Source organism: Falco cherrug, chromosome 1 (assembly GCF_023634085.1).
Source record: "Falco cherrug isolate bFalChe1 chromosome 1, bFalChe1.pri, whole genome shotgun sequence".
Lineage (NCBI taxonomy): Eukaryota > Metazoa > Chordata > Aves > Falconiformes > Falconidae > Falco > Falco cherrug.
In genome coordinates, this window is record NC_073697.1 from 101,334,438 (window position 1) to 101,347,926 (window position 13,489).

At 50.7% G+C, this 13,489-nt stretch overlaps 2 protein-coding genes and 1 long non-coding RNA gene across 5 annotated transcripts in view; 2 read left to right on the forward strand and 1 right to left on the reverse strand.

Moving 5' to 3' along the window:
• RNF43 (ring finger protein 43) overlaps positions 1-4,775 on the forward strand; it is a 59,858-nt gene extending 55,083 nt beyond the window's left edge. For all 3 annotated transcript variants that reach the window (XR_008732661.1, XM_055712921.1, XM_055712911.1), the window contains one exon: positions 4,703-4,775. Coding sequence is in view for 2 of the 3 variants with exons in the window: in XM_055712921.1 (XP_055568896.1) it covers positions 4,703-4,746 (44 nt within the window). In the remaining variant the exon portion in view is untranslated. The remainder of the gene's footprint in view (positions 1-4,702) is intronic.
• Positions 3,360-8,112, reverse strand: LOC129736292 (uncharacterized). Its single transcript, XR_008732664.1, has 2 exons — positions 7,959-8,112; positions 3,360-7,411 (listed from the first exon to the last, which is right to left on the reverse strand). It is a non-coding gene; the product is annotated as an uncharacterized LOC129736292 (long non-coding RNA).
• Positions 8,108-11,405, forward strand: SUPT4H1 (SPT4 homolog, DSIF elongation factor subunit). The gene is made up of 5 exons (XM_055712932.1): positions 8,108-8,270; positions 8,663-8,769; positions 8,885-8,940; positions 9,147-9,200; positions 10,999-11,405. The coding sequence occupies exons 1-5, from the start codon at positions 8,202-8,204 to the stop codon at positions 11,064-11,066; spliced, it is 354 nt and encodes a 117-aa protein (XP_055568907.1). The 5' UTR covers positions 8,108-8,201; the 3' UTR covers positions 11,067-11,405.
• Positions 11,406-13,489: the final 2,084 nt, after the last annotated feature.

The following is a 13,489-nucleotide window of genomic DNA, read 5'->3' on the forward strand; positions in this document are numbered from 1 at the left end:
GGAAGGCTTTCTGCCCCCCTGCCCAAGCCAGTGCCAGCCAAGCACACACAGCCTTCATTCCCTCTTACCTCCCTTTAGCAGGAGCTAGAAGGATCGATGTGTTCAAAAGCAGTCTGATTTTATTTGACTGCAGTAGCTTCTGTGGATGCTTTCAGCATCAGCCAGAGAGTCAGAATTGCCTTGTAAGATTGAGAAAATACATAGAAAGGAAGGATTTAACTTTATTAGGAACTGAGGACAGTTAAAGAGTGTGAACTCATGCAGGGCTTATGCAGAATAGCCGTCAAGCTGAAAACACATTGGCTGACATAACACAACCTTTTGAGTTATAATCACATTGATTCTTTATCTTAGAAAGGGACTGGACGTAAGTCAATAGGAAACAAGTAAAAAGAGCAAAGAACAATCTCAATAGACAGTCCCCTATAAGCAGGACACAAAAAATAGACAAGGAGGTCAAGGAGAAATGCATATATGCCTCCAGATAAATGTTGTAAGGCTAAAAATGTAAGTAGATGAATTAGAAAGCCCAGCTTTAAATTAAAGCTTTAAATTAAGGTTTTGACATAAACTTTTCAGAAACCCAGTTTAAAAAAAAAAAAAACAACAAAACAAATAGTGGGACCCTGTAATTCTCAGGTGAAATTATAGAGAGGAGAAGAGTGTGTCTCTTCTGGTGGCATGGGAGGGACACTATGCATTAAGGAGAGCGTGAAGTCCAATGACAAGTAACACAAAAATCTCCAATTGCGCCTAAGTAGGAGTATGGTATTAGGGCTGTCCTACACTGTGTTAGCACAGGCTGCGAAAGAGGAGCCTACATACACAGGAGAATCTTCTCCAAATAGTACTAAAAGAAGCAGTCAAAAGAATAAGATGCTTTTGGGCACAGGGATCATTTAGTGCCCCAGAAAAGGGCTGGCCTAGCAGCAAAGCAGAGAGGGCAATTAGAAGCAAGAAGCCATTCTTCCAAAGCAAAGGTGTGGCTAGACAAAGAAATCAGCAAAGAGTTGAATGCAAAGCTAAGTGCAGAGCCATGGTGAGGCAGGCCAGGAAAGATTTCTATGAACAACTTGTGAAGAAGATAGAGGCTTTTAATGCAAACGTTTTCAACTCCATCAGAAGGCGGCTGCCAGAGGCTCTGCAGATCCAGGGAGTAACACAGGTCTAAGAGGGATGTTCAAGGGCTGTAACTGCATGGCAGAAGAGCAAACTGAATTTATGGCATTAGTGATCAGTGTGGAAGTGCTTGAGGAGGTTCTCACCCTGGCACATTTCCGTTCAGGGCATGGGGTAGAGGGTCCCTCATAAATCAAATCATCAGATTGAGCATTTCTGAAACACATCAGTAAGGTGGGTAGTAACAAATCCCCAGGGCTAGAGATCATTCACCTGGGCATCGTGCAAGGGCTCAAGCACAAAACTGCTAAATGACAAATGTGGACTGCAATTGTTACCCATGCCCAGGGCCAGAAAGAAAAGCTGAGGGCAATTTCAGCTTGAAATAGCTGAAGCCACAGAATGATGAGCCTGACTTTCCTGCCAAGCAAATTGTTAAAAATTCAAATACAGGGTCTGACTTGTAGGCACATGGCTAAATGTGAAAACCAGGGGAGGAGGCAACACAACTTTTGTAGAGAGAGATAACGCCTCACAGATCTTTTAGGGGAATGAAGCTCTCAAAGGATAAAAGGGAAGGTGCTCTCGTAGGTAAATAACTTGCTGAAAAATAGAAGACAAAGTGCAGATGAGTCTTAATGGAGGAAAGTTACTCAGAGAAGGAGGAAAGTGGAGTTCTCCAACTGTCTACACCTTTCAGCAAGCTCATAAATATCCTGGACAAGGAGAGGAGACAGCAAGGTTTATAAAAGACAAACTCCTTCAGGACTGTCAGCTTTAGAACTGGTTAGAAGGCATTACAGAAGGATCTCACATCGCTGAGCTGAGTTATCAGGCAACAGTAGCGGCAAAATCCCATTTAAGTAGTACAAAATGCCACACACGAACACAACTGCTTCTGAGTAAAAATAAAATTATTATTAGGAGCTAGCTCCTAATGGAACCATTAGGACAAATATGGGACAAGCAGAAAGTGCCATTGTGCAGCTGTGTAAGTTCATGGTGCTTTCACAGCTATCATCTACCACTGAGCACTGCTGCTCAAAAAAGGATATAGCAGACTTGGGAGAAGTGCGGAAAGGTACATAAAGAAGAGGTTTTTCTGAGAAAACAGAGTATAGACACTTTCATGTGGGAAAAAGATGATTAGCAGAGGACATGAAAGAGAGGATATGAAATGCGGAGAGCCGGGAGAAGGCGGGTAAGAGGGAGTCACTGGTGCTTATAACCAAGTAAGTGGTGGCATCAAATGGGAACCAGAAGCTTTAAAACACCCGATAAGGTAACATACGCCGTGTAGTGAAACTGGTGCTCACTGCCCAGAGGAGGTAGGTGCCAGAAGTGAAATGGGTTCAAGAGCTTAGATCAAGAGATGATGCAGAGATGCAAATACACTCTCTGGCTTGGGAAGTCCCTAAACCAGGGTTTCCAGAAGCTGACGGTGCTCCTGTGGGATGCAGCACCCTCCAGGTGTGTGGTTACCTCGCCCAGCTGCAAGGTGAGGCTGAATCCTGGTCCACAGCCCCTGGAGAAACGCCACTTGTGCAGGCATTGCCATGCACTGGGAATAACGCAGCCCACAGCCATCACCAGTGCACTGCAGGTGATCCCAAAGATGCCTGCATGAGCTTGGAGTTTATGCTGCTTCCTTGAGCACCTCCACCAGCTTTTCTTGGTGGGGTTTGACTAAAGATACATCCCTGCCTGTGTGACTATTCCTGGGAGTTACTTCACTGAAGAATCAATCCTTGAGCAATGCTGAATGGGTCCTTTCAAGAGAAGTCATACAACCAGCAGTGAATTACAGCTAGATGGCTTCCTAAACCACCCCAGCATCCATGGGTCTCGTCCCAGAACAGCCAGATTACTCCCAGCACAGGCTGATGAAATCTCTTGATTTCTCTCCCTGGGAAATCTCACCTCCTTCAGCATGCTGTCAGCATCCTCCCCCTCTCCTCCATCTCCTGCTCACCCTCTTAGCCATTCCCTTTCATGTCATGTCTTTGATCTTTACTAGAGAAGGGGAAAGGGATTAGAGGGCAGAAAAAGACCACTGTTAAAACCTAATACCCAGAGAACAAGATTTCTGTTGTATCACCAAGGTGTGCTCCTTTAGGTCATTGCTCTGTGTAGGTCTCGATGGCCAGTTCAGCAGCTGAGGCTCTACCACCTCTCCCAATTCAAGACCTTTTTTTTAACTTTTCCTTCTGTTTGTGTAACAGGGGACACTCACACAGGCATGGTTTTCAGAAAATATTTTAATAATGCTATTTGACACTCAGGGCATCTGACTGACCACAGCATGATTGAAGCTGTAGCGTCTCTTCTGCGTTGTGCATAAGCTGGTGTACATGAGAAGCAGTTGGCAATGGCTTCTTCAGTGTACTGGTGACACAAACGACAAATGCCAGATAGGCTCAAACTCCGTCTTCTGGTACTTTGGCCATGCCTGCACACATATATACATGTATAACACTGTGCCTGTGAATTAACGTTCCCATGTCGATTAGCTACATTTGCAAAGCAGAATCTCATTTGTTTGTTTTCTTCACATATATTTAATTTACAGAGGTCCTGTTCCTACAGCTGGTGATTTATAACAAACAAGAATTTGCTGTGACTGTTTTGAAAAGTTGTTTTGAATTGCTCTCTGTGAATACTTATATGGACATTTGATTCCTTTTGATCTCAGGAACATTCAGGAAAAGGGAAATGTGAAAAATAATGTATGTATGCCTTTACTGGGCTATGCTGACTGCGTGAGAGCTCTGAGCAGGCTTGAAAAACCCCTGGGAAAGGCACCATGGTGTGTGCATCAACGCTCGGTTGCTTAGGGAGAAAGGCACTATCTGAAGCAGTAACTCGGGGCAAACCATTTCTAGGCAGCCCTTACCCTGAATGTTTCAAAGTAAACTACTTGGCACTTGCCTGTCAATTCACCAGGCAGAAAGGGCTGGTGAAGAGCATGAGCTGCAGTCCTCACTGGCTGGGCTCGAGGGACTGGCACTCACTGGGACCCACTTGTTGGATTTGGCCTGTTTGGGGCTCAGAAGCAATTTGTGCAACCTCCTGAACACTGTGAAACATATCTGCCATTCCTTTCTTGCACACACACATCACTGCCAGTCTGCTTTTGTTGTTTGGAGTTTATGTTGTTGTTGTCCCCTGTCCCTGGAAGGTCCTGCAGCGGTGCTGTGTAAATATAAACCGGTGTTATTTTCTGTTGCTAATGATTTTTAAAACGGCTGTACAGATTTTCCTCAAACAACAGGCCTCAAAAGCAGCAAACATCTAGTAGCAATGTGAATCCTGGGGTGCACCATGCCCTTAGCCTGTATCTTCTGAAATATTTAAAGAGTAGCTTGACATCTTATCTTTATGTTTTATTGTGCTTTAACTTGGAGGAATAAACTTTTTGGGGAGGTGGCCAGAAAAGTCCATCAAAAATACTGGGAGAAACTTCGTGGCTTTCACTGCAGCATCTGTTCTTTGTATTGCAGGGTGAAGGTTCCAGCAGCTGCAATCTGGGAATGTTCAGCTGCTTGGAGCTGACATTTTTCTTTTTCCTTTTCTCTGAATGCAGGATCTGAAGAGGAGGTCCAGGATGCCCACGAACACTCAGTTTAATTAAAACACTGGCCTGTTTGCTTACTGGAGAGCTGGAGTGGACAAAGATGTTCAGCGTACCAGCCGTAGAGGAGCTCACATCGTGCTCTCTGCACAGGCAACGTATAATTACCAGCCCTGGCCTGCATGGCCTACACCAAGGTGCAGACTGCAAATAAGCAATGTGGCACTTGTGGTCTCCTCACGTGTCCCCAGGTTGCACTGGTCACGCAAACACTGAGCCATGTTCTCCAGGTCCCCTTCTCCTTTGAAGGCACAGGCAGCCCATCTTCATCCTGTGGCATCTACCTGCGTGGGCTGGCTCGCTCAGAGGCCGGCCCTGGGAGTCACCAGCTGGAGGGCTCAGGAGTGAGTGCAAGCTGCTATTTTGGCATGTTCATGCCACAGAAGGTTTTGCTAAACACTTCAAAAATAAACAAGCCTTCGAGACCAAAAGCTGCAGAAATTACTTTCTGTGGCCTGGTAGCTCCTGACTTCATTTCCTCACTTAGGTCAAAAGCCAGACTTCTTCAATTAACTTTTCCACTCTTATTTCAGACACAGGAACAAGCTTTTCTTCATCTCACCACTCACAGGTTTGCCCTGCCAGGTACTTCCTCTGACTTTATGGGAAACCAACAGCTCTCACCGCTTTTGACCACTTCATTGTCCCTCAGCTGATGCCAGCTTGGCCATTTGCTGCGTTTTGCCGGCAGCAGGAGAAGCAAAGACACAGGGACAACGTCAGCATTTCTGGGAAGGAGCTGTGTCAGACTCTTTCCATTGCAAAGAATCCACCCTCTCATTTGGCAATGTGAACAAATCTCTCACTCATCCTCTAGCTCTTCCACCTACCCTCAAAATAGGTGTGATAGCCAGCCCTGTTAAGAGCAACCCATTTTTTGAGCATATTTCAAACCTGAGATGCCCCTGTCACAGGAGTCATGGAAAGTCCTTGAGTTCACGTGGCTCCTGCTTCTCTCTTTCCTCCATCATTGCCCCAAGACACAGCAAAAATTCTCAGCAAAAGCACCCATAATAAATGCAGAGCAGAGCCCCATCCATCACCCAGCCTTATCTCCACATTTCTGAGACACCTGAAATGATCCTGCAAGGGAAGTTTTCAAAATACCCTTCTGCCTTTTCTAACATTTTGATGATGGAGAGAGAAAACTTGAAAAATTGCTAGGCTCTCAGTTTATTACTTTTTCCCCTCCTCCCATTTGTGGGTTTTTTTGTGGTTGGGGTTGTTTTTTTTTTTTTTGGAATGTCACTAGTTATTAATTCCTATAGCTTATAATTTGGGAACATTCAAGTAAAATAAAACCTGCCAAATTCAAAACATATAGAACCCAAACAGCTTCCATACAGCAGGGAATTAAGACTGTTGAGTTTATTCCCCTAAATGATCATTCAGGCTAAGGAATTAGCTAGATTCCCACATGAAGTGCATGTTTATATGGCACCAAGTGTTTCCAGAGTTCATGCTAATGAAGCATTGGTGAGGATACAATACTGGAGCTGAAGGTAACTCCTGACAATTTGAAACCTGGTGTAGGACAGACTTCCCCCATCTGCTCAGTTGCTCAGTAAGCTTTCTGTGTCTTCCTTTGAAGCAGCAGCTTCCTTTCCAGTTCAAGAGAGCGCACTGGTTATGTAGTCCCAGTTCAGGATAATCCTGCCTTTGCCTTCCTTTGTTGGTGAGGAAAGCTTTTTGCAGGGTTTGTGGCCCTTAGTCTTTGAAAAAGGCATCATTGTCCCAGCTGCTAATCAGTCACTGATTCAGGTGATGTTCAGGTGATGGTACTAAAAGTCAGCCGATAGCACTGTGTCTAACAGAACATTATTCCCTTGCTGGTGTTCGTTTCTTGTCTCCTGTGACCAAGCCACTGCAGGACCTTTCAGGCTACAGAAGAGCTGAACGTCTTTCATCAAAGAACCCAGCAGAATTATATTTTAACCTTTCCAGCCTCTTGCTTGCCCTGCAGAACAAGCAGAAGACACAAGCTCAGATGTTTTTTTCCCTTGCAGGGAAGTCAATCTTAAACTAGAGGGAAAAACCCCAGGAGCGCATCTAGATTCCTCTTGTTCAGCTTCTTGTGCACATGGTGCATGGCTTGTCTCAACCAGCTCCAAATGTCTGACCATCCCGGAGGCCTCAGGTTACTTTACAGAGGGGAGGGTGATGAAGTCTGGGGGCTCCCACTGTTTCTTTAGGAGTCAAGAAGGCCGAGAGCCTTCAGGGATGCATTTCACTGCCCCAAAGGAATGAGCATCTAGTTTGCAGTCTGAAAGTTCTCCCCTCTTTCCCTCCTTATCCTTAAAAAAAAAAAAAAAGGAAGAAAAAAAAAAAAAAGAGGTCTCTGAAGCTGTGGCAAGCCCCAAGCTTCTTGGAGAAAGTGGTCAGCACTAACGCACCCTTTCCACTTCCCACTGCAGTATTACCAGGCTATGCAGGGCACCGCCTGCTTGAAAGTGTTTTCCTTTCCTCATGTTATGCTGCTGCTCCTTGTCACCTGGAAAACGGCCACCCTGGACGCCGGGCCCCCTCCACAGGGTTTGCTGAGCTGGATGCGAGCGTGCAGGTCTGCCTCAGTGGGGTCCCGGGCGGGAGGAGAGGGAGGAACTCTCCGGGAAGGTGGTTTTTAAGAGCCTCTTCAGTAGATGGACTACCATCCTTGGCTGCCTGGAAGGGAAGAAGCAATACCTGAGAAAACGGGGAACAGTGCCTCTCCATTCCTGCACCTCTCGCTTTGGGGTGCTCAGCACCCTTGGGCTCCGTCACCAAATGTCTTCAGCGTCACTGCAATGAGGGGGAGCAAATTTTCCTTTGTTGCATCCAAAATCCCAGCTGAAAACTGATGGAAGCCAGAGCACCCCAAAGTCCCTCTGGCCGAAACCAAAGCCCCAGCCCTCCCCCCCGTGACCGGCGCCCTTCTCACACGGAGCCTCTGCTCGCCCGTTTGTAATGTTCAGATCCTTTTGAAATGTGAATATAGGTTTGTTTGTTATTGTTGGTTTTTATTGTTGTTTGGTTTTTTTCCGAGTCTGTCCTGGTTCTTGGGGCTTGGGAATAAATTATGACACACACACACCAAAAAAAAAAAAAAAAAAGGAATAATACGTTTTATATATATGCAAAACGGTATTTATGTCCGATAGAAACAAGAGATGTGTGAATATGCCGATGTGCTCAGAAATATATTTATTTACTAATATATTTATCCATGTACCTGGTCTGCCTGCCTGGTTTTGTTCTTTGTACCGACGCCGCGGCCAGGCCGCCAGCGCGGCCCCGGCGCCGCCACGGACACGAATCGCACGGGCGGCGGCCCCGGCCCGGCCCCGCTCCGCGCCCACGGCCCGGCGCGCCCGGCCCCGCTCCGCGCCCACGGCCCGGCCCGCACTGCCCTCCCTCGGCCCGGCCCGGCCCCGCTCTGCGCCTGCGCGGCGGTGGCGCGGTCGGCGGCGGCGGGATGGCGCTGGAGACCGTCCCCAAGGACCTGCGGCACCTCCGCGCTTGCCTGCTCTGCTCCCTCGTCAAGGTGCGGCCCGCCCCGGGCACAGGGCTGCTCCCCGCCCGGCCCCGGCCCTTCTCCCGGCCGCGGCCTGGGCCCTTCGCTCCCGCCCGGCCCACCTCCCCCGCCCGGCCCGGGCCTCCCTGGCCAGGCCCTTCTCCCGCACTCGGCCCGGCCGCTCGGGCCCCGGCCCGGGCCCTTCGACCGGCCCGGCCCTCTCCTCCTGCCGCACGGCTCGGGCCTCCCTCGGCCTCTGAACGCCTCCCCGCCCGGACGGGCCTTTCCCCTCCGCCCCGGGACTCCCATCCCCCGGCGTAGGCCTCCCTGGCTGCCCGCGGCCCGGCCCTCCCCTCTGCCCCCCCAGCCCCGGGCCCGGCCGGGCCCCGTCCCTCCTGCGCTGACACCTCTGTCCCCCTCAGACCATCGACCAGTTCGAGTACGATGGCTGCGACAACTGCGATGCCTACCTGCAGATGAAGGGCAACCGGGAGATGGTCTACGACTGCACCAGCTCCTCCTTCGATGGGTGAGTGCGGCCCAGGCGCGGGCAGGCCGCGTTCCCTGGGGTGCTGGTGTCGCCGTGGTGGCACTGCGATGTCACCTGGCTGGGAAGCATCCCCTCACTTCCATCCCGCCCACAGGATCATTGCTATGATGAGCCCTGAGGACAGCTGGGTCTCCAAGTGGCAGCGAATCAGTAAGTGTTTTTTCCCAGCTGGTTTGGGAGCTGGAGGTCCGTTTTCTGTAGCAAACCCTTCGGGGGGGCAGCGGGAGTTTCTGTGGGGGCTGCAGAGGGGGATTCTGCTCCCAGTGAGGGGGCACCTGTGCAGGCAGAAGCTGGCAGGGATGCTTGCCCACCCAGCTGCTGTTGTGCGGGGTAACTTGGAGTTTTCTTTCCCCCAGGTAACTTCAAGCCAGGTGTCTACGCAGTGTCTGTGACCGGCCGCCTGCCCCAAGGTAACGCTGCTGGCTTGTGTTCAGGGGAGGCTCCTGCGCAGATGGCAGCTGAGGGGTTACTCTGCACGTGAGGTGTTGGGGCTGTAGTCATCTCCGCGGTGACAAACTGGGCAGGGCGTTGTGCTGGATCTGTGTGATGAAATCAGTATTTGGGGGTTCCGTGAACTCTGTGTGTTGTGAAGGGAGCATATGCCGTGTGGGTGAGGGGATTAGCAAGGTGACTGCAAGAAGGAGATGCTGAGTGGGAGGGTGGTTTCAGGGTGCTGCAGACAGGTGTTCTACCTGCAGTCATTCATCACTATGCCTGCCAGAAGTTGATACTAAAGATGCTACTGGCTAAAACCTGTGATAGCAGAGGGATAAACTGTGATTAAAGGGTGACTCCGGAAAGTGAGTGCATTTCAAACTGTTCAGCTACAGGGAAGCATGAAGGTTTGTCCACAGAAAGGAGTTCTGCAGGATGGGGTGCTGTTATGGCAATCTCAGTGAGCAGGTACTGCTTTCCATCATCATACTGCACTGAAAGCTTAGGTTAAGGTGCATTTTGTGTGTTTATAGATGGAGCGGAGAGTGTAGAGGCTTGGTCTTATCTCTGTCATGCCAAAACTGCATCATCCATCTAGCTGAGAGCCCCTGCCTTGTATGTTGCCCCAGAGCAGACTCCTGACCTGTGCACCTTCCCGGGAGTGCTGCAGTCATGTATCCCCAGGGTGAAAGCTGTGCTTGTGTCTGGAATCCCAGGCTTCTTATTTCTGACCTGAGCTCTGCCATCTGCCTTGGGAAGGAGCTGGAACATCACGAGGCTTGAAGCCAAGGCCTGCTGGCCTAGCTTTGTGCACATCTGAAATAACTGGAGTGCAGCAGATGATGGCCTGAGCTTGATGCAGCTGCAGGCAGGGAGCACAGGGCAGCAGGTGAAGGGAGTGCAGGTGGGATGTACTGTATTTGGCCTTGCTCAGCCCATCCCCGTGTCGCAGGGAGGAGCAAGAGGACTGGGGAGTGTGGTAACCAGCAGGCTGCACTCCTGGGTCTTGTAAGCTGTCGCTTGGCTGTCCCTTGGTGCGTGGTGCTGGTGAGAGCGATGCTGAACCCCATGGTGCTCTTCTACTAGCCCTGTTCTTAAGGGGTTACTGAGAAGGTGGGACATGCAGGCAGGTCACAGAAGTGACTGAAAGATTTAAGAAGTATCATTAAGAGCTTGATCTCTTCAGTCATAAGATTCCTAGAATCATATAGGTTGGAAAAGACCTTTTAGATCTAGATCATCGACTCCAAACATTAACCCAGCACTGCCAAGCCCACCACTAAACCATGTCCCTAAGTAACTCATCTACATGTTTTTTAAATGCCTCCAGGGATGGTGATTCCACCACCTCCCTGGGAAGCCTGTTCCAATGCTTGACCACCCTTCACTGAAACAGTGAAGAAATTTTTCCTAATACCTGATCTAAACCTCCCCTGGAACAATTTGAGGCTGTTTCCTCTTGTCCTGTCGCTAGTTATCTGGGAGAAATCGCTAGTTTCTGGAAGAAAATTCAAACATTTTCAGGTAGAAAATAATGTACATAAAATCTCTGCCTGGTTCCTTCCCAAGGCAAAACAAGAGTTGATGTTTGGGAGCTCTATCTAGGCATTTAAACTAGAAGAGGGAACACTCTTGACAGTTCTATGAGAAATGAAGAAGGTGATTGGCCAGATCTTGCTCTTTGCAATGAAGGCTACATGACAGAGCAGCCAGATTTTTTCATGGGTCCTCATCCCTAGAGAATACTGAAATGTGTTTGTCTCCTTGCTGCAGGGATCGTCCGAGAGCTGAAGAGCCGTGGCGTGGCTTACAAGTCCCGAGACACAGCTATAAAAACCTAAGGGGCTCTTGTGCTGCCTGGAGGATTCCTGGGTGCTGTGTTTGGAGAGGCAGTGGGCATGCAGGGCACTGCTCTGAAACCCTGTAGCTTCAGCATGTGGGAAAGCGATGCTGGACTCGGGGAGCTTGCTGGCTCAGCTCTTCTTGCTCAGTACCTCTGGACTCCACCACACATGGTGTGCCCGCACAGACCACAGACATGCTTTTTTGAGCCTTGACAAAGGGAAGGATGTGAGTAAGTCTGGGGAAGCGGTGCTTAATGGTAATGCATCAACTTTTTTACAGAGAGAGAACTGGGATATAGCTGTGTAAATATTTCAATAAAACATACTGCCTGGTCAGAGTTGAGTCCATCCATGTACTCGGTCACTAGTGTCACCTGCTGCAGGGGGTGGGTGGTGCAGTGAGGAGTTTCGCACTCAGCCCCAGCCCCCTGCCTGCCAGGCTGTTTGGAGCCCACAATTGCCGTCGCTTCTTATGCCATGGACCACATTCCTGCCTCAAAAGGGAGATTCTGCCCTGGCTGAATTGGGGTGTCCTTGCTGTAGGAACAAGCAGACTAGTGATTTGAACCTTACAGCTCATGGCTGGATGGAAGACATAAGATGATGGTAAGTATTTCATGTAGAGGTAGTTGTCTGAGGTCACGGCCCTGGGCCTGCAGGGTCCTGTAAAAGGGATGTGGAAGCAGGCTTGGAGGGCCTTCGGGGCAGGCAGAGCTAGACGAGCCCATTGGTGTGGTTGGGAGGCAGCACTGGGCTTGCTAAGGGGAGGGATGGACAGCAGGGGTGGAAACACCCACTCAGCCTTGTATTTGTAGGTCTGGATGTTCCGAGTGTCAGCTTAGATAGCATCTGCATCGTATGGGCCCCTGAGAGATCTGGTCTCCTTAGCTGATGGCTCTCGCTTCATTTGTTTTGTTCCAGTTCAGCAGCAGCCACTGATCACAAAAAGGTGGCTTGTCCAAGGGCAAAGTCCTAGATCAGTAGCTGCGTGAAGCATGCTCAGTTTTTGTTTTCCGTAGGCAAATAGTGGAAACCCAACACATCCTGGAAACTGCATTTGATCTGGGATGAAAGCTGCAGCGAAAGGAATGTGTCACTGTTGGGGAGCGACACTGTCAGGTGTCATGGAGGTGGCATGCTCTCTGTCCCACTCTGGTTTGTAGACCTGGCCCCAAACGAGTGCTGAGCACTGCATATCAGCCAGAGCATGCCTTCCTGCGGCCTTTTGGAGCAGATGTGTGGCTGGAGGAGACTGCTGTGAGCACAGGGGGGCTGTGTGGGGGCCGCAGCATTAGTCGAGACAAAATGCTGCAGAGAAAGGCATCTTAAACTGCATCTCTCTTGGGTACTTGCAGACGTGATGCTGAGGTCAAGAGCATTTGCTCAGTGCAGACCAGGACCAAGCCAAGTTGGCGGTGGGCTCTGGGCTCCAGCAGGCACCTCTGGCTGGAGGTTGCCTTTTGTGGGGAGAGGTGAGAGTGGTTCAGCGCTGGCCTGGGGGTTAGAGCAGCAGGCTCATGTCCTCGGGTGGAGGGGGCTGTTGACTGTGATTTTCACACATCCCTGGTGAACATCCAAAGCACTTGAGTTACCTCATAGTTATCTTCCAGGCTTGCTTGGTTGCAGAGACCAGGCAGGAGCTGTGCCTTGGAAATGCCCAGCGTGTCAGGTCTGTGGGAGGGAGGTGCGACTGTCTGGGCAGCCCAGGACACCGGCTGTGCAGGATGCTCAGATTTAGACATTTTGGGCATGAACCTCTGGGCCCTGGAAGGCGATTTCAGACCGGCTGTGCTGTGGGAGGCACGGGGTGACCTGGGATACCCCTCGGGCTGTGTTCATCCTCTGCAGAACAGTCCAGGAAAGCTGCAGCCCGTGGCACCTGGGCAGAGGTTAACAAGAGCTCACAAGGTTCCGAATGAAGGGGGACGGGGAGGATGAGATGGGCGGCTCTTTGTCCGCTTGGAGGGAGATGGGTCTGGGGAGTGAGGTTTTGGCTCCAGCCCGGCTGGAAGGCTGTTGGGGTGACGGAGAGGGACGCCCCGGCCGTGCCCAGCCCTCCGAGCGCCGCGGGGTGGCAGCAGGGCTGCGCGGAGCTTGCGCTGGGCCGGGGGAAGCTGCTGGAGACGGACCTGGGCGAGAGGGACCCGAGGCTCAGCTCCACCTTCTGCTGTATTCCCCAGCGCCCTTCGCTCCCTGCTGGCTTCCCAGGTTGGGTTCCCCCTTCCCCGGCTTCAGGCACGGGCACGGCCGTGCTGGAGCTGCCCCAGTGCCGGAGGCACGTCAGAGCCCCTTCCCCAGTCCCGGATCACCTTGTCCCCTGGCCCCACGGTGCAGAGGTGAGGAGGGGGCTCTGCACAGGACCCTGGGCAGGGTGGGCTGGTTTGGCTGGGCTTTGGGTGTGGGTCTGCAGGCACGGTGCT

Excerpts from the sequence above, each read along its gene's own strand:
- SUPT4H1 (XM_055712932.1), top strand. The coding sequence starts at position 8,202 with ATGGCGCTGGAGACCGTCCCCAAGGACCTGCGGCACCTCCGCGCTTGC. Across the intron at positions 8,271-8,662 it reads TGCTCTGCTCCCTCGTCAAG|ACCATCGACCAGTTCGAGTA; the intron begins GTGCGGCCCGCC and ends TGTCCCCCTCAG. Across the intron at positions 8,770-8,884 it reads ACCAGCTCCTCCTTCGATGG|GATCATTGCTATGATGAGCC; the intron begins GTGAGTGCGGCC and ends TCCCGCCCACAG.